Below are 18,746 nucleotides of genomic sequence, written 5' to 3'. Positions count from 1 at the left end.
TCACCTTGGTCTCACTTCATCCCTCCTGGCAGGGACAGGGCTGGCTGTGGGCAGGGCGGGCCCTCCCCCAGAGCTTTTGCTCTTCCTGAGCGTTGGTGGAAAGCCAGGTCACGTTCTGTTGTGTTAACGTCATGTCACCTTCGCCAGGAGCATAAATTCATTCATCAAACACTGATGCAGCCCATCCCCAGTGCCAGACTGTGTACGCTGCCGGGTCGTTCCAGAGTGACACAGACACTAGGCAGGGCTCCTGTCCTCAGGTGGCTCACGGCCCAGCTGGGGCACAGAGCAGCAGAAATGAACCTCTGTCACTGGATGTAAGAAGCAGGGCAGAGCTCCTGGGAAAGGACAGCAGAGACAGATGGGGACGTCCACAAGAGGCACCGAGCCAGGCGGAGACTCAGGGGTCCAGGAGGGCTGCAGGAGCAGGTGGAGGGAGGTGGGGTGGGCGAGGCCATGAAGGCTGTGGTCAGATGGGCGTCGCTGGCTGAGAGCAGAGTTAGGACAGAGTGGGATTTTTGTGGTGCCGGGGACTGAAACCATTGTCTCGCGCATGCTGGACAGGCACCGTACCAGCCACGTGGTGCAGGGTTTGTCAAGGCTCAGGCAGGCAGTGCTAAGGCCTTCGAAAGTGGCACAGAAAGGGGCCCTTTCCGCGGCAGGTTCAGAAATACCAGAGGCTGAGGCAGGGGGATCACCATGAGTTCAAGACCAGCCTGGGCTACCTGGTGACCTCAAGGCCAGCCTGACACACATTGCGAGCTCCTGTCACAAAAAAACCAAAACAAAACAAAAAAGTAGACTCGGTCAGACTGACCTGTGGGTGACTGAATCTCAAGGACCAGCCGAGCTGGATGGTGACGTTGCACACATAATTTTTAAAAATACGTAGTTTGCAACAGTATTTCCTGAGCCTCTTGTGGTCAGTGGTAAAGACTGAACCCCTAAAGGCTTTTAAACAGTGTGCTTTGTCTTCGGGATAGAGGTGATTGCACTGTGGCGCCACCTGACTGGCTTTGGCTTCCAATGCTCAAAAGGGGAAAACAGAGCAAGGGACCCCAGAGAGAGGGAAAGTGCTCCCCAGGGCTGCTCCTCCGAAGGAAACAGCACAGCTGGCGTGCTGATGGCACCAGAGGCACTTGGCCATTTCCTTCCGTCCCAACGTGCCCAGCACCGCCTCTTGAGGGCCCCAGGTGGGGTTGGGACCCCAGGGACCACCTTGCAGACTGGGCCGCCTGTGGCAGAAACCGTGGGAGCAGTGGCCCTGATGGCCGCAGAGGGGAGCGCGTCCAGTTGCTGTCCCTCCAGAATCCCCTTGCTGATCGCTGCCTCCCACACGCCCGCCCTCTGGGGCTGTGGTACCGTTTCTGTGCTGACGTGGGTCTCAGCGGCCATCCATTTGAACTGTGCAGCTTGTTCGCAGTTGTGGAGAAAGGCATTGTGCTGCTGGGGTTGAGCTGGCCCGGGGATGGCCTTCTGGCCTTCTTGAACCGCTGGCTTGGGGCCACACTACAGGCGCAGTTGGTCCCAGGGCAGCCTGGGGAGTGTCATATGCCCCCTCCATGGCGACCCCACTTCCCTTCCTCCCCCTCCCCTCTTCACTAGCTTGCTTCGTTGGGATTCTCAGGAACGGCCAGTGAGGGTCCCCCATTCGCCTGGTGCATTTGGTTTCTAAACTCTGTGGCTTCTGAGCTCTGTGCCCTGGGAAGCCCTGGGTTAGACCAGGAGAGACTCAGACCAGCAGAGAGGCTGGGCTTGGGCCTCCTGCATCCCCCCAGCAGCCTCTGAGTGTGGCAGAGGCCCCTGCAGGCCACAGTCCAGTGGGACTGCACGGGACAGTAGGCTTGTGTGGGGGCCCAGGTTCCCACTCACTCTTCTCACAGAATGTACCATCTGGTGTGAACTTGCATCGCTAGCCCAGGCTTGGCAGTGTCTGGGGGTGAGAAGCAGGTGAAACGATGAAGCCGGGCTGAAGAGTCCTAGAGAGGTGTCATCAAGTCAGGAAAGACTTTCTCTCTCTCTGTTTTCCTCTCACTGACCCCCAGAAGTGGCCCTGTTCTGTGGGCGAGTGTAGAAGCCACTTACCCCTGCCCATCTGCTGCCACCACCCCCTCCCACCTTGTCTGCCCATCTCAGGGGTCCCTGCTGTGAGGCAGCAAAAGACGAAGCACAGAAGGCTTGCACCCTGGTCTATACCCCCAGAAGCATTGGGGTCAATGGGGAGAGTGGAAGGTGGGGTCTTCTCTTCCTTTTTGGTTTGTCGCAATTTATTGCATTTATTACCTCATTTAATCTTTTCAAATACAATTGTCTTCATTTGACTGATAGGGAAACTGGGGCACTGTGCTGTGAAAGCCTGGAATGAGTTAGGCAGGATACCACATGTGGGTATGGGCCTGGTGTTGTGTGTGGCTGCCCCACCTAACTCTTACCCTAAATTCTCTTGCAACCCCCTCTACATTCACTGTGACAAACACCTGAAATAAACTAGGGGGAAAAGATTTATTTGGGCTTACAGTTTCAGAGGCCTCAGTCCATGGTAAGTTGGCCCCCTTGCTCTGATCTGTGCTGAAGCAGAACATCATGATGGAAGGGTGTGATGGAGGATGGCTGCCCCGCTCCTGGCTGTCAGGAAACAGAGCAAGAAAGAGCCAGCGGGGGAGCAGAGGGGGCCAGCCACAAGATATTCCTGCCAGAGGCACACCCTGGTTCGTCACCTGGACCCCAGCTCCTAACAGCACATTCAGGTGAGGAGCAATAGTGGGTTAATCCACTGTGAGGTGCACGCCCACAGGTCCCACCAGGTGCCACCTGTGAACACCACTGCCCTGGGGATCAAGCCCTCATTACCCCCGAGTCTCCATATTTAAACTCTAATGGATGACTTCTACAATTCATCGCCTTATTCATCTACACACACACGCACACGCGTGCACACGCATGCACACACACACATAGCCCTAGCTTGTCTCTGGGGAAAATCTCCCTTAATTCTGTGCAGTTACTGTCTCTGTACCCAATTGAGCAATGAACCCAGGCCTTCACTGTGCCACTCTTGGCCTGCAGCAGGCACCCACTGAGCTCCCCTTGGTCCACGCTTGGCCGGACCAAAAGACCGTGCCAACCAGTCTTCCTTCCTTCCTTCCTTCCTTCCTTCCTTCCTTCCTTCATTATTTTGGCTCCTGCGCCAGGACCACTGAGCCCCAGTAGCTGTGCGGTCCGACCACGTCTCCCCAGTTTACTGAGGGTGTGTTACACAGACTGCAACCAAAACTGTGCAGAGACCTGGAGCGATTGTACACTGTGCCCCTCCTCTCACCACCAGGCCCGATGCTCAGCACTAGAGCACTGGACTGGCACTAGATTAGCCCGGTAGATTCTCTTATTTGCACCCTCTATGTTGAATATCCACTTTTTTGTTTGCTAAAGGTATTTACAAATTGGCTTTCTGAAGGTTTTCCCAGCATTTTCACAGACAGGGAAAAAAAGGTTCATTTTCTCATCCTTCGGGATGTATGCGGTGCCCGCTGTCTCTGCCATGCCAGGGTGGGACTCTGGGACTCCGTTGTTGACACTGCTTCTTAGCAAATTGCCTGACAGCCAGCCTTACAGAAGGTTCCAAGGACTTCTTCAACTTAAAGAATTTAGATTAGACGTAAATAATTTGCTAGGAGCAGCCCCTCAAAATACATCTAAGAAACCGAAATCGAATTTCTTCTGCAAGAGCATTTAAAAGAAGGTAAACTCCTTTGTACTTCGGATGACTTCATGCTGTCGTGGTGTGCAAGGCAAGAGACTGGGGGGAGACCAGGCCAGTAGTATAGGCACAGGGGCCTTTGTCGAAGGCAGTGGTGGAAGCAGAGAGGCAGCTGAGAAGTCTCACCAGACGCGTACCCACAGCACAGATGCCATATGTCCTCATATCCTGCCTGTCACATCCATCTTTACCCCGCTCTGGTAAGTGGAGAAGGGCTGGCAGTCATTTCTGCAAACCTAAAGACTTTCTGCACCGTGCTCCTAAGGCATATCTGTGGATGATGCCGGAGAAAATCACGGTCCCCAGGAAAGCGTGGCTGGCACAAGGGCCGCTGGCCCTGCAGCACGTTGGTGGCTCTCACAATGACACCGTCATGATTCTCCACCTCTGCTCTTTTGCAGACATCACTGGGCAGGGAGGAGAATCTGCTTGATGCCAAGAGAACCATTTTTCTTACAGCCAGAGGACCTGCCTTGGTCTAGAAAGATAAATTCAGACAGGCCAGGCACACAGGAAGAAGACTTGGGCAGCCAAAGCAGCACAAAAGAAACAGCAGGTAGACACCGCCCCCTGGTGCCAGAGGGTCGATGGAGATGGTGAGGAGGGAGGACCCTCCCCGGGACAAGAGAGAGGTGCAGAGATAACGTGGAGAGAGATAAGTACTCCCAGCGCATGAGCCCCAGGCTAAGCCACGGCCCCGGGCTCCCTGAAAGAGTCCATGCCAGCCAACCAAGCAGCAGGGCCACAGTGGGGTTCCTCTTCCCCTTTTTCTGCTCTTCCTCCCTTTTTTTTTTTTTTTTTTTTTGGAGACAATCTCACTGTGTAGTCCAGGCTGCCCGTGAACTCACTATCAAACCCAGGCTGGCCTTGAACTCCTGCGATCCTCCTGCCTCAGCCTCCTGAGTGCTGGGATTACAGGCATGCACCTTCATGCCCTGCTCATCTTCCCTTTTTAAACTCTGCACCTCAAAGAAAGCACATAGGACGCTGATAAATGGAGTGAACTGTGAGACTTGGGGAAGTGCATAAACATATTCTGAAGTCTGATGGTGAAGGAGCGTGAGAGGGCTTCGGCTGAGCTCGGGGGTAACTGCCAGGCTTGCGTATCACCTCCACAAACAGTAACACGTGGCTTAGTTGCTCTTTTGCGTGTCACCAGCAAACCATTCCCTGCCGGCCCCTCGCCACAGACCAAGGCAGTGGAGCTACCGTGACAGGCTTCAGGGGAGCCGTAGGCATATCACTGACTTCATTCCAAAGGGAAAAACTAACCTGTCATCCAGGTCCACCGCCTTCCAGAAGGAGCCTTGACCTGCCCTGGGCTGGGACACCTTCCTAGGAAGGTGGTGGCAGAGGAAGGGGACGGCGGCTGAGGTGGACTGGGGGCTCTCAACAGGTCCTTCTATCCGCCCGATCCCTGTCCTTGAATGGACTGAAATCTCCGGGACTGGTTTTCCATATCGTGTGGCAGCACCTGGTGATCATTTCCTCCTTTGTCCGTCAGTTTGGGGTCTCCGGGCTGCAGCCCGTGGTTCAAAGAGAGGGCACTGGGAGCTTAGCTGGCTAGAACTGATCCTGGGGGACCAGGATGCCAAAGTCAATTAGGGACGATCACCTTTCCTCTGGGGATGTGTTTGATTCTTCCCACTATCCTCGAGCTGCCCGCCCCTGCTCTTCTCTCACCTCCCCTTCGTAGTCCAAGCCAAGGGTTAGGTTACCTCAGGAAGGCCAAAGCTTTGGAGGTGAAAAAGTGCACCTGGGCGAGGAGAGTGGGTCCCTTTCTCCAGTGGGTGATGGACCCCCATGGAGTTGCACCCCAAAGAACTCAGCCTTCACCCTCTTCTCCCTGCCAAGGTGCAGCTTACCTGGCATTAAAACGGTTCCTCCCTGCCCAGCTCCTCACTGGCCCCGTGATCCCCTGAACCCTTACGTGCACTCTTGATCCCATGTTTCCCGACACTTGCAGTCCCTCAGTCCAAGAGGACTGCACCCCAGCCGGTCTTGCCGATCTCTAACAGGCTCTGATTCCACATCCTGCCTGTTGGCGCTAGAGTTCTGGAAGCCTTGGCAATACCAAAAATGGAATGGGCCATGCTCATTATGTAGTGGAAAAATTCCAACTTGGTAGATCAGTCGCAGAGCTTAGCTAGTCTGGCTCGAGCTCCACCACACACAGTTAGGAAGAAGTATCTCCCAAGAGCTGGGTCACCTGGCGCGCTGGTCCAGATGTCTGGGCCTCACGCACCTGCGCTCCTGTGGCTGCCTGTGGGGATGTTCTCAGCTGGATGTTGACTTGGGAGGAGAAACACAGGCTGCCCTGCGAGCGTGAGGAGCAATTCGTACAGCTGCCTTGAGTAATTATCCCAGACAAGCATCGTTCCTCTATCTACTGAGGCCATGGGTACGCAACCAGCACTCAGGACATGGTCCGTGGCTTGGTGTGTTCTCATCCCTCTTAGCAACAGAGCCAGATCTAGAACTTGAAAGTCTTTGTTTCCTTCCTGAGAAGGCTTCTCACCTGGCACACCAACACTTGAAGTTTGACTATTTTCTTTCCTAAAGAGGTTAAGATCAATAGATTCCAGATTAAGATCAAGAGATTAAAACAAGAGTGAGAAATTAAATCAAGAACAACAAGAAAGAAATAAACTCAACAGAGGCTTTTTGAGAAGGATTTGTATATATGTACTTTTTTTTAAAATCAGAGTCACTGAGGTATATAGATCAGTGGACTGTTTTATAACTTGTGGGGTTTTTAGTTAGTACACTTTTAAAACTTACTACACAGGCACTTCTGATATCCACCTCAGTAGTGTCAAGTACATCCACATTGCTGTGCATCCAGTCTCCAAAATTCTTTTCATCTTGCAAAACAAACTCTTTATCCATTTCCTTTCCCTTCAGCCTTGGCTACCACCATCCTACTTTCTGTCTCTACGAATTTGACTTCTCAGCACCTCATGCTCCTGTTAATGGAATCATATCATTCTCGGCATTTGTTTTTTGCTTTTCCTCACTGCCGTGTTGTACTGTCCTCAACTTCCATCCATCTGTCAGAATTTCCTTCCTTTCTGAGTTGTATCGCATTCTGTTTATTCATCCTGACGATGGACATTTGGGTTGCTTCCACACTCTGGCTATTGCAAGTAATGCTGCTCTGAACGTGGCTATGCAGATATCTCTTCAAGACTGAGTTCTGTAACTTGCACTTTTTAAAACTGAGTTAAGGAATGATCCTAGAAGAATCCTATTCCATGATGTCACGTAGCCTTGCATCCTTTATCATTTGGGAAGAAATCAGAAATGCAGCACTGTGTTTGCCTGTTTTCTGCTGCTATACCAGAATACCACAATCTGGATGATTTATAAATAAAAGAAATTTATTTTCCACAGTCTGGAGGCTAGAAAGTCCAGGATCGGGTGCCAGCATCTGGTAAAGGCTTCTTGCTGTGTCACATGGCACGGTGTGAACAGGAAGCATACAAGCTCAGATCTCTCTTCCTCTTGTTACAAAACCACTAATCCCATCCTGGGGTCCCCACCCTTACAGTCTCATCTAACCCTGATCACCTCTCCAAGACTCCGCCTCCAAATACCATCAGCATATGAACTGGGGGATTAAATTTCCAGCACAGGAACTTCTGGGGACACCTTCGACCATTGGAAGCACTAATTTCACCAGGGAGCATTGCAAACATCTATGCATGCTTATTCTTCAAGAGCTTCTGGTGGTGACCTTCAGCAAGCCCTGCTTAGAGAATCACCACAAAATAAATACTAGCAACAGGTTAGCTCTACCTTAGTGACTGAGTCATTGATCAAGGGCAGAACTTGCAATGACCTTGTGGATTGCTAAAAACCATCATCCCATTTCGTATCACGGGGACCCTTCCCCAGGTCGAGAAGGGACTTGGCCCATGGGGAGAGACTGTCATATCCAGCCGCAGTCTGTCCTTCTCCTGTGTGCCCTTCTCACTGACAAAAATCTGCAACTAGCATCTGTGATCCTGTTTCAAAGTCAGAAGATGGGCAGAGGCTGAGGAGTTGCTAAAATAATTTAATGAGCAAGTTGATCAAAGAAATGATCTGTGAACACATCTTAGGGGAGTGCTACCCAGCCCTGTGGACAGATGGGATTCTTCTCCTGCCCCAAACAGCATCTCTTTTCATGCCCTTTCATTGTCTGCAGGCGTGTAAAATCTATATTCTCCATCATCTGGCATTCAAATACCTAAGTCGGCTTCCCTCTCAGCCCAAAGATGATTGGGGAGCTGAAGTGTTAGCATTCTACCCCCCTGCCAGGAGGAAAGGGAATCTGGTTCAGGGACCAAAGCAGAACTTATTCATCTCATCTTTTAAGAACCCTGAGACAGAGTCCTCCACAGCCCCCCAGACCCAAGGTCCCCCAGCATTAAAGAGCTGTAGAAATCAAATGCACATCCATCATAGAATAGCAGGGAAGTGGGGGTGAAGGTGACAGATGCTGACGAGTGAATGCACACCTTTGTGCTCCTGCCTTCTTAAAATTCATCCCCTCACCTGCCAGCCTGCAGAGTTTCCTATTTACATAACTAGCTGCCTAAAATGGAATGGGGGATAATGGTACGTGGTGGCTCCCTTCATGGGAGCCCGTCCCCGGGATCTGAGAGCGATCCAGAAGCCCTCCGACAGCCCGGAGCGCGCCATGCTGGCCTGGAGCCATGCCTGCGCGTGGTGTCATCTGTCAGCCCTCCAGAGACTCGCGAGCAGGGGGCGGGGGCGCGCTGTCAGCAGAGGACAGTCAGTGTCTCTTCTGGGGCTTTGCAGCGGGGGGCCTTGTTCTGCCCAAGGTGCTGTGTCATAGATGACCCACACAGGGCCGTGGAGGGGGGATCACAGGCCCGTGGGGACAGCCTTGCACACGGGAGGCGATCTGTCTGCTCTGATGCCACCCCGGGCGCCATGCCAGCCTCACACCCCCTGTTGGTCCTTTCCACAGCATAAATCTCTCCCATCAAAACTGGAATCATGCTGCTCACTTATAGGAGGAGCATAAATAAGTGATAAGGAAATGTTCTGATAATGATAAGCGGGCATAGCTTCTCAGCAGACCAGATGTATCAAAGAAGGCAATTGTGTGTGTTTGTTCATTTATTTTTCAGCGTTCCGGTTCCTGTAGTCAGTTTAGAGAAAATCCCTAACCTAGTGAAGGCAGACGGTGCCAATGTCAAAATGAACTCTACAACCACTACTGCGGTGACCTCCTCCTCCGCCACCTCCTCCTCCTCCGCTGCCGCCGCCAGCTCCACCCCACCTTTAATTAAGCCTGTCCTGATGTCCAAGTCAGTGCCACCTTCACCAGAGAAGATCCTAAATGGCAAAGGAATTCTGTCGGCCACCTTAGACAAGAAGCACCAAAATGGCACCAAAAACAGCAACAAGCCTTACCGGAGACTTTCAGGTATGTGTTGGCGTCATTAGAGTCTGGCTCATAATAAGACTGCCGTTGAGTCTGATCTGTAACCGAGGAGTGACATGCTCTTATAATGAACCAGCTCTGTTTGGCTTTAAGAGGGATGCAGAGTTTACCTGTGAGTGGAAACAACCACCCAAAGCACAAGGGAGAACTGCATCTCCTAGTCCCCAGAGCTTGTGGGCAGGTGGCCCATGAGGCCATATCATGCGGACCGGCAACTGTCCCCTGGCTGCCCTGGATTCGTCACTGCTGTGAAGGTGGACAGTCCGCAAGGCTACCTCATAGTGGCTCTGGGTACCCTGGGACAGCCCCATCAGCAACATACCACACAGAGGAGAGACACAACCTCTGTCCCTTGTCCTTGGGGTCTCCAGGTAGCTCCTGCAGTTGGGATAGAACTGCCCATTCCTTGTGATGAAGCTGGAATTCCCAACTGGGAAGGCCCAGGTCAGCACAGCAGGTGGGGAGTCGGGAGGTCTCCCTTGGCCCACTCCTCAGCTTCTGAACACTCCTGGTCACTCTCTGAGGTGACAGCTGCCCTGCTAGAGGCCCCGAGTGGGTGGTGTTTGCTTTGGATCTGTTGTACAGCTAAACCTGGCAGCTGCTCCCTCCAAAGGAGCAGGAAAAGCTATGGACTTCCTAGCTCTGCACATACACCGCAGGCATAGCTAATGGTGGCCAGAAAAATCAAAATACAGGGAAGGCCACCCCTGAGAGAGAGGTGTTTTCTGCCATGAGTATGTTTTTTAAGTACCCAAGGAAGTGTGGGTAATTTTTAGTTTCTACTTTGTGTTTATCTGTGTTTCTGGTTTTTCTAGCTTACATCTGTAACCCTTGAAAAAATGATGTCTTGAAAGTAGCTCAGGGGCAAAGCATTGAAATGAGACAGGTGCTGTGCCCCCGACATGCCCCCTCTGTACCCCTCGCCCACTCTGAGCACTTTGGGCCGAGCCCTGACTCGTAGCTCTCTTCACACGTGGAGAATGCAGCCTCATCTGCAGACGTGGGTAGTAACATCCCTGGAGGAAAAAAATAGGCCTGGACCCCGCGTCCAGATACTGTGAGTTCCTCATCGAAGCAGAAGCCTGGCCCTGGCTCCCAGCCTGCGCCCCAATCTAAAGTTGTCTGGGGGTTGGGGGTGGGTGGTCATTCTTTGCATTCTGTTGGTTGTCTTGTCATGCTGGGTCTTCTGCTTGTTTCTCCCTTGCTGTCACATTTGGCAACCAGCTCCTGCCCCCTGCTAGTACCCTGCTGTGCTCCAGGCCAGCAGGAGGTGCAGGTCCGGGACCTTGGCCCAGGCCTGACTCTCGCAGGCCCGAAGGAAAGGTTCCCCTGGCGGGGAGCCCGGACCCAGCACCCAGGCACTTGCGGCCTGCTGGGCACAGGACTCCAAGGAAACAGCAGCTCCCGGCTTCACAGCTTTCGTTTCTCAAAAAAGAGGAGGGAGGCATTTTGATAGCCTGGGGTGTAAAGATGGCTTCCAGCAGAATCAGCCTTCCTGTTGCCACTGCTTTCTGAAGCCCAGCCCGCCCTGGACAGGGCATTTGCACTCGCAGACAATTTGTGGCTAGGTGGCCTCTCTCGAGTTTGCAGCCATGGAGGCCCAGGACGCCCCAAGGCTCTGCAGCCACTCCTGCTAGGAGTCACGCTGTGCCATCCCTGCTCTGTGGGGACAGCAGAGCCACCCCAGAGCCTAACGGGGCCTTAAGAGACTGCCTTGGGCTGGGGATTTAGCTCAGTGGCAAAAAGCGCCTGCCTGGCAAGCGCAAGGTCGTGAGTTTAGTTCCCGGTACCGGAGAAAAACCAAAAAAAAACCAAAAAAAAAAAAAAAAGAAGAAACTGCCTTGTATCCCCACATCCGCTCACCAGGCCTGGTGAGGTTTTATGGTCCTCTCAGAGGGGAGAGGGAGCTGCAATGGGCATAGAAAGAGCAGGTTCCTTACGAGTGATCTCCACGTGGGCCATCAACAGGAGGGCGGGTCTGGGGAAGCCCAGGCTCTCCACCCAGCCCGCTGCATCCGCGGGAAGACAGCGCTTCAGGGCCAGGCCTGAGGCAGAGCACAGGTCCAGCCACACAAAGCTCACAGCAGACTGACCCTGGCCTTGCCTGGGACAGTGCTGGCATATTCCTGAGCCAGGTGCCAATCTTGCAGGGCTGAGAAGCCTCACCGAGGGCTGTCAAACCCGAGAGGAGGTTACACTGGCATGTCGAGGAGCACTCTGTCCCTGAAATGGCCATTCTAGTGAGGGGGGGCTCTTGGGACAGCTGGGAAGAAGGGGCCTCAGTCTCAGACGGCTGTCCCTGCAGGCTGTGTGCCCCGAGTGTCACCAGCAGCATGGCACCCCCCCTTCTGGTGCCCGCACCCCGCCCTGTCCCGCACCCAGGGCTGGACTTACAAACTCTGGGTTCAGGGAGACCACTATTCTCCTCTGAGCGGTTCTTGAAGCATTTTAGCAGCTGGTTGGAAAAAAAAAAAAAAAGATTGCCTGACAATGTCTCACTTGTTGGTGCAAATGTGCATTTAAAAAAAGGAAATGTAGTCTTAATGCCAAATCCTATTTAGTCTCCTTTTTTCTTATATTTTTTGTTTGTTTCTTAAACCAGAGAGAGAATTTGACCCAAATAAACACTGTGGAGTATTGGATCCCGAGACAAAGAAACCTTGCACAAGATCCCTCACCTGCAAGGTATTTCTCTTTCCATAAAAAATACTTCCTGCTCTTGCTGGGGCCTTTGTCGACCTGTTTGCATGCCACTCTCTGCACACGGCAGGGTGTGGAGCCTCGACATGACCTCCAGCTGTTCTTTGTAAGGGAAATGCTTTCTTCTGGTCCATGGTAGCAGAGTGCCTGCCTCAAGCTGGCTGGCTTTTTAAGGAGGAAAAAAAAACTAGGCTTCCCCTGTTACTTGGGAGGCCAGACAGTAAATTGTATTTATAGGCACTCACAGGCGGTTCTAAAGCCTGCTACGTTTTAATGTATGCAGGAGCGGCGGTGGCGGTGGCGGTGGTGGTGGCAGCAGCGCCCTGAAAGGCAGCCCTGGAGGGGAGGATGCGGTGCCACGCCCCTGATCCAGCCCCGTGCACGGGTGGCCTGGGGGACCCGGGCTCACAGCGGCTGCCAGCCGGTGGTCCAGAGCCCATTTCCTCCTGAGCTGCTGGTGCTCCTGGGGACTGAGGCTGTGGCCCTCTCCGCCTGGTGGTTCTGTCTGTCCGAGCCAACGCCACCTCCCACCTGCACCTGGATTCATCCTCGCCTCCCCTCCCGGTCACCTCTCACAAGAGAGGTTTTTGTGGGTTTGCGCTGAAGCTTGGGCCTCTCAGGAGATTTTTTTGGAGGAAGCTTTGGCTTCTTCACAGCAGGAGCATAGGGCCTGGTTGCATTCGTGTGGTCTCTGCCTCTTCCCAGCCACAGAATAGGAGCTGCTGCCTTGAAGTTGACTTTTAAAGCACCTCTAAATTCCCATGGTTGCTATTTCTGAAATGCAGGGCCTGGGGAAGCAGGTTTATGTGCTGATCAAAGAGGCTGTGCTTCGCGTCTCTCTTCTCCTTAGACACACTCGCTAAGCCATCGGAGGGCAGTCCCAGGCCGGAGAAAGCAATTCGACCTCCTCCTGGCGGAACACAAAGCCAAGTCCAGAGAGAAAGAAGTCAAAGAGCATCTCCTGACTTCTACAAGGGAAATATTTCCAAGCCAACCTGGGCCGGTGCAGGACTCACTGCCAGGATCTACAGGGAGCTCGGGGCCAGAACCGAAAGTCGCATCCCCTGCAAAACCCAGGCCACCTAACTCTGTAATACCCAGGTAAGCCCTGCATTGGTGACAGAATTCCTGAGCCCTTGGCCAAGGGACTTTATCTTGCTGCGTTCAGGGTGTGTGGTTTGATCATGCATTAAATGGCAAGCCTAAGGGTACCACCGCACATGGCACTTGTGAAGTTTAAGTGAGATCATGTGCACGAGGGACTCAGCCTGGTGCCTGCCACTCCGTGTCCGTGAACTTACTGCTGTCATTGCCCTTGTGGTGGTAGCACCAGCCTTCCCTGCAGACCTGTTCTGAGACAGTGTTTTTAGGGAGCGAGAGTGAGCTGGAAGTAAAAAGCCCAGAAGGGTGACACATCAGCCACCAGACAGCTTCCCGGCTGCCTGGGGTTTTGTATTAGTTGAAGATTCCTAGAGCAGAATGGGGAAGCCTGGGTAGACGGTAGTCAGCATGCCTTGAGAGCTCACTGGACCGTGCCAGCCTGTCTGCCACAGCATTTTGTGATTTATCTTCCACGACTGTCCTATCATCAGGACGAAGGGAACTTGGCATAGTTGAGTCTGTGTGTTCTTACATTTCTCTCCAAGTCAAAAAGCTGGTTTTTTGAGCCACCTGTTTGAGGTTTTGATTGGTTATCCCAAACAGAGAAGACTCCACTCAGATTAAGAACAATCTAAAATCTACACGTGTCTTTTGATGGGCGGTGGACCGATTTCCGGGTAACAGGATACGGAGCTATAGTCACTCTGTCACACTCGTGGAGTACTTACTCTGTAAGCAAGGTTCTGAGAGAGGTGCTTTCAGACGGGGGTCTGAAAGAGAGAGAAAGAAATGACACTAGACCCTGACTTCCAAAAATGTAGTTTAAAAAGTGAGATAAGGGGCCGGGGATATAGCGCAGTGGAACAAGCGCCTGCCTGGCAAGCACAAGGTCCTGAGTTCAATCCCTGGTGCTGCAAAAAAAAAAGTGAGATAAGGTGCAAGTATCCATGTTCTGCACAATTAATACTCCATGAGAACTACAGGTACGGGGATTATCTGATGACTTTCTTATGCACACACTGACCTTAGCAGGTAATTGTCCAATAAGCAAAAAGGCTTTAAGAGAACATCGTTTGTGAAGAACAGGAAGTTGATTTTTAAAGCAAAACTTCTTGCCCTCCTGCACGTGGCGCTTTGGCACAAGCCCGAGTGGGCCTGGAGCACAGTCCCTCCGTGGTGACAGTGGAGCCCATAGTGCACGAAGGGGGTGCAGTCAGGGAGCTGCCATCTCTCCGCTTCTCCATCGCCACAACCTTTGTGTCATTACTGTCCCTCCCATTGCAACGTCATCAACATCCGTCGCCGGGTGTTGGTGAAGGGTAGTAACCTTGGTTTAGGACTGAAGGAATCGTTCTAGTCCTGACTTCTGGGAGGGGCTTCAGCTCTACACGCAGTCACCCTCCATCATCCCAGGCCCCCAGTGGAGGCCTGAAGTGCAGCAGGTGCCAAGCTCTGTAGATAGTTTTTCCTGTACATATATCCTTGGGATAAAATATATCAATCAGGCACCATAGCTAGTAATAAAATTAATAAAATAGAACATTTATACCAGGTGTGGTGGCCCGCACCTCGAATCCTAGCGCTTAGGAGGCTGAGACAGGAGGATTGCTGTGAGTTCAAGGCTATCCTGGGCTACCCAACAAGTTCAAGGCCAGCCTGAACTGCATAGTGAAACCCTGTCTCAAAAAACAAACAAACAAACAAAAAAAAAGAATGATTAAAACAATATAGTGTAATAAAATTGCCATCATTACTACCCTTGTGCTCTGGGGCCACAATTAAATAAAATGAGGGTTCTTTGAACACAAACACTGCAGTACTGTGATAGTTGACCTAAGAACCGAAACAGCCGTTAACTAACAGGGGTATAGCATATAGAGTGTGGAAACACAGAAAAGGGATGATTCATGTCCCAAGTGGGACAGAGTAGGTCAGTCGCACAAGATTTCATCACACTACTCAGAACTGTGAGTTTAATGGACTGTTTATTTTGGGAGTTTCCATTTAGCACTCTTGGACCTTGGTTGACCATGGGTAACTGAAACATCAAAATGAAACCATGAGTAAGGGGGACCTTTGCACAGTGACTTTCAAATTCTTTGTAGCTATGGAACATTTTCATCGCAATACAACCTTCCATGGGCCCCATGCAAAAGCAGACTTGCCTCTACCTGAATCTTGCTTAGCCCTTGCCCTGTCACACACACACCCAGAGTCATTGTCCCTTGGACGCTTGGAGGTTCACATCCTCTCAGATTTGCCAAAGACACCAGGGAGCCTTGTTTAAAAACCCTTTTTGGGGGGGCTGCGGGGAGTCTTTTTGAGACAGGATCTTGCTATGCAATTAGGCTGGCCTTGAGCTCACTTTGTAGGCCAGGTTTCAAACTTGCAACGATCCTCCTGCCTCAGCCTCCTGAGTGCTGGGATTATAGGCATGCACCACCATGCCTGGCTGAAAAAAAAAAACATTTTCATTAAACATTTTTTCCATGGATGTTTAGCTGGTGTCACTTTTCACCCCAACACTGGTGCCCAGGTTAACGGAGAACTAAGGGGGCAGCTGTTCAAAAGTAAAACAGCCTTAAATATCTTTGCTCTGTTCCTTTTTGTGCTTAATGTAGTGATGAGATCCAGTGCCATCAGAGATTGCAAATGCATGGTCAGATTGAGCATTGTAGTCCCATGAAATGTATAAAAATATGCATTTATTCTTATGAATGACACATATAATGGTTCTTCCTAGGGATGTGGCTCAGGCATTGAGCATTTGCCTAAGTGTGAGCAAAGCCCCAGGTTTGATCCCCAGCACCACACACCAAAAAATCATTTGGCAGAAAAGAAAGAAAACTACTACACATGAATGGAATTACCATAATCCCTTCCCGATTATGAATTTCCTCTATGGCAAATGCTAACATCTGTGAATTTATTTCTCACCTATCTCTTTGATAACATTGAAAATATTGAGTTCTCATATCTTGAGTTGCAACCCCTTCTTGGCAGACATTGCTGAGAAAGGAAGTTGGATCTAGAACTAGAAAAGTGCAAGTTAGATAACAAGGACTGAAATGGGATTTGAAGGGGAAATTTCACCCCTGTGCTGATTAACTAGATGGGAGGTATATCTTGCTTCCCAGCCTCTTCTTCATCTGTAAAATGGAGCCAATAAGCACCAAGTACATAATGCTCAGAGGACTGAGAGCTGGGAGTCAGTGGGAATATTACCCCAAGAGACAGCAATGTGAGTGAATGCAGGCCTTCTTTCTACTTGGTTTTTGTTTTGTTTTGTTTTGTTTTGTTTCTTTTTCGGTGATGCTGGTGATATAACCTAGGAATTTCCCACTGAGTTACATCCCCAGCCCTTTTTAATTTTTACTGTGAGACAGAGTCTTGCTAAGTTGCCAGGCTGCCCTTGAACTTGCAATCCTCCTGACTCAGCCTCCCAAGTAGCTGAGATTACAGGCATGCACCACTGCGCCCAGTGCTACCTGATTTTTGTGTGCCTTCCTCCTGAGCCTCTGTCTCCAACCTGAAGGCCCTGAGTAACATACTGAGTCCATTTTGGCTTGCTATAGTAACACACCTGACATAGGGTCATGCATAAAGAAGGGAGGTGGTTTGGCTCATCATTCTGGCTTCTGGACAGTCCACGCAGCATGGCCCTGGCTCTGGCAAGGGCTCTCCAGGCTGCATTACACATGGCAGAGAAGCAGAAAGGGAAACCGCTGCATGAAGGAGCATGGTGCAAGCCAGGAAGCGAGAAGTGAGGGAGAGGAAAGGCTTGGTGCTTTACGACAGGCCACTCTCGCGGGGACTAGCCCACTCTCAGTGGACTGACCCAGCCTGGGAGACCAGCCCTGGTCCCTTCTGAAGTTCGTGGCCTAAGTGTTACCCTTAGGCCCCACCTTTTAAAGGCACCACCCCCACACTGAGAACCAAGCTTCCCTTAGATGAGCCTTGGGACCGCAGCTCAGACTAGATGCCATGTTTCTTTGCCCCCAACTCTAAGGGGACTCACCGCTTGCCCCACAGAGCCCAGGAACTGTGGACGATGATTCCAGCCAAACTCCTCAGGACTCTGCTGGAGAGGATGATGCAGGCAAAGGGTTGAGCGGGACTCTGACATGGCCGGGTGTAGCCCTGGCGGGGAGGAAGGAGAGGCAGGCTGGGGAAGCCAGGGCTGGCACCATCTGGGCTTGTTCCCCTGTGTCACATATGTTCACACACCCAGTATAAAGTATAAAATGCTGGGGTGTGGTGGTGCACACCTATAATCCTAGCACTCTAGGAGGCTGAGACAGGAAAATCTCAAACCCACCCAACACACAAAAATTGTATAAAGTGGAAAAATCTAATGAATATTAGACTGATGGCAATATGGAGAGGCAGAGGTCCTAGATCCCTAAGGAAGTCAGGGATGAGCCTGGAGTAGAGTAACTCAGTTCTTGACTCCAAAATAGTATTCTCAAGCCGGGCGTGGTGGCACACACCTGTAATTCCAGCACTCAGGAGGCTGAGGCAGGAGGATCACTGTGGAGTTCGAGGCCAGCCTGGGCTACAAAGTGAGCTCAAGTCCAGCCTGAACTGCATATCAAGACCCTGTCTCAAAAAGACCAAAAAAAAAGTAGACAGCACAGAAAGCCTCACTGGCTTTGCCACGGTGCCCCTGCCCCTGAAGCAGAGGGCAGCTGCACTCTCCGAGGCAGAGATGTACAGGCCGTGCCTGCAGCAGGGGACCGGTCAGAACCAGTGCCTCCTCCCCTCCCCAAAGCACTCAGATGGACGGATGATCACCGCCTCAAAGTGGCAGAGTGGGACGGCCTCCCTGAATGTCCCAGCACAGAGACCCTATGTCATAGAGTTTGTCTTTAGGCCAGATAGGCGGGTGGCCGGGGGACAGGCAGTGTAGTCAGAGGGGGATAGAGTGGGCAGCAGTTCAACAGCCTGAGTGGCTTTTCTCTCTTCCTCTGTCCTTCTCTCCTTCTCTTCCTCTCTCCCCGTCTCTCCCAGTTCTGCGCCACAGCACACAATTTGGAGCGTACCTCTCCCTCCAGGAATCCCCGGCTTGTCTCCTGCCCTCTTGTCTGGTACTTGGAGCTGAGTGTTGAGTATTTCATCCACTTCTTCCTTAATCGAACTTCATTTCTTAATCAGGGCAATACAGGCACGTGGTTAAACAATCAGATGGTTCCGAAGGCCTGAGAAGGAACAGCAGCAGCTCTGCCGAGCCGGCCCGCCTCGCCCCATCTCCTGTAGCCGGCCGCTCCCTCCTCGCTCTCCCTTCATTCCTTTAGCTCCAGTAGCTTCCTGTGAAGAGGCGTGTGGGGGACCAACTTTCAGAATCCTTGTGCACCTGAAAATGTTTTTTTATTCTAACTTCACTCTTAATTGATGATCTCTCTGAGATACAACTGGATTGAAATCCTGTCCCTGCATTTCCAAGACATTTTCCCGTTGACTTCTAGCATCAAACTTTTTATCAGAAAGTCTAAAGCTCTAATATCATTCTGATTCCCTTTTCTTCTCTTTCTTTCTTTTTTTCTTTCTTCTTCTTACAGTCCTGGGGATTGAACCCAGGGCCTTCGCAGTGAACTACATTTGGGCATATTTTTTTTTTTTTTTTTGGTCTTTTTGAGAAAGGGTGTCACTCTGTAGTTCAGGCTGGATTTGACTTAGTTTGTAGCTCAGGCTGCCTTCGAACTCACAGCAATCTTCCTGCCTCAGCCTCCT

At 51.5% G+C, this 18,746-nt stretch overlaps 1 protein-coding gene across 19 annotated transcripts in view; it reads left to right on the top strand.

Annotated features, from left to right (window-relative positions):
- Positions 1-18,746, top strand: part of Atxn7l1 (ataxin 7-like 1) — a 224,167-nt gene that overhangs the window by 182,901 nt on the left and 22,520 nt on the right. For all 19 annotated transcript variants that reach the window (XR_001232727.1, XM_005377256.1, XM_005377255.1 and 16 more), the window contains 3 exons: positions 8,899-9,197; positions 11,818-11,900; positions 12,766-13,016. Coding sequence is in view for 18 of the 19 variants with exons in the window: in XM_005377256.1 (XP_005377313.1) it covers positions 8,899-9,197; positions 11,818-11,900; positions 12,766-13,016 (633 nt within the window). In the remaining variant the exon portion in view is untranslated. The remainder of the gene's footprint in view (positions 1-8,898; positions 9,198-11,817; positions 11,901-12,765; positions 13,017-18,746) is intronic.

Source organism: Chinchilla lanigera, unplaced genomic scaffold (assembly GCF_000276665.1).
Source record: "Chinchilla lanigera isolate Chin_1 unplaced genomic scaffold, ChiLan1.0 scaffold00009, whole genome shotgun sequence".
Lineage (NCBI taxonomy): Eukaryota > Metazoa > Chordata > Mammalia > Rodentia > Chinchillidae > Chinchilla > Chinchilla lanigera.
This window is presented reverse-complemented; position numbering and strand designations above follow the sequence as displayed.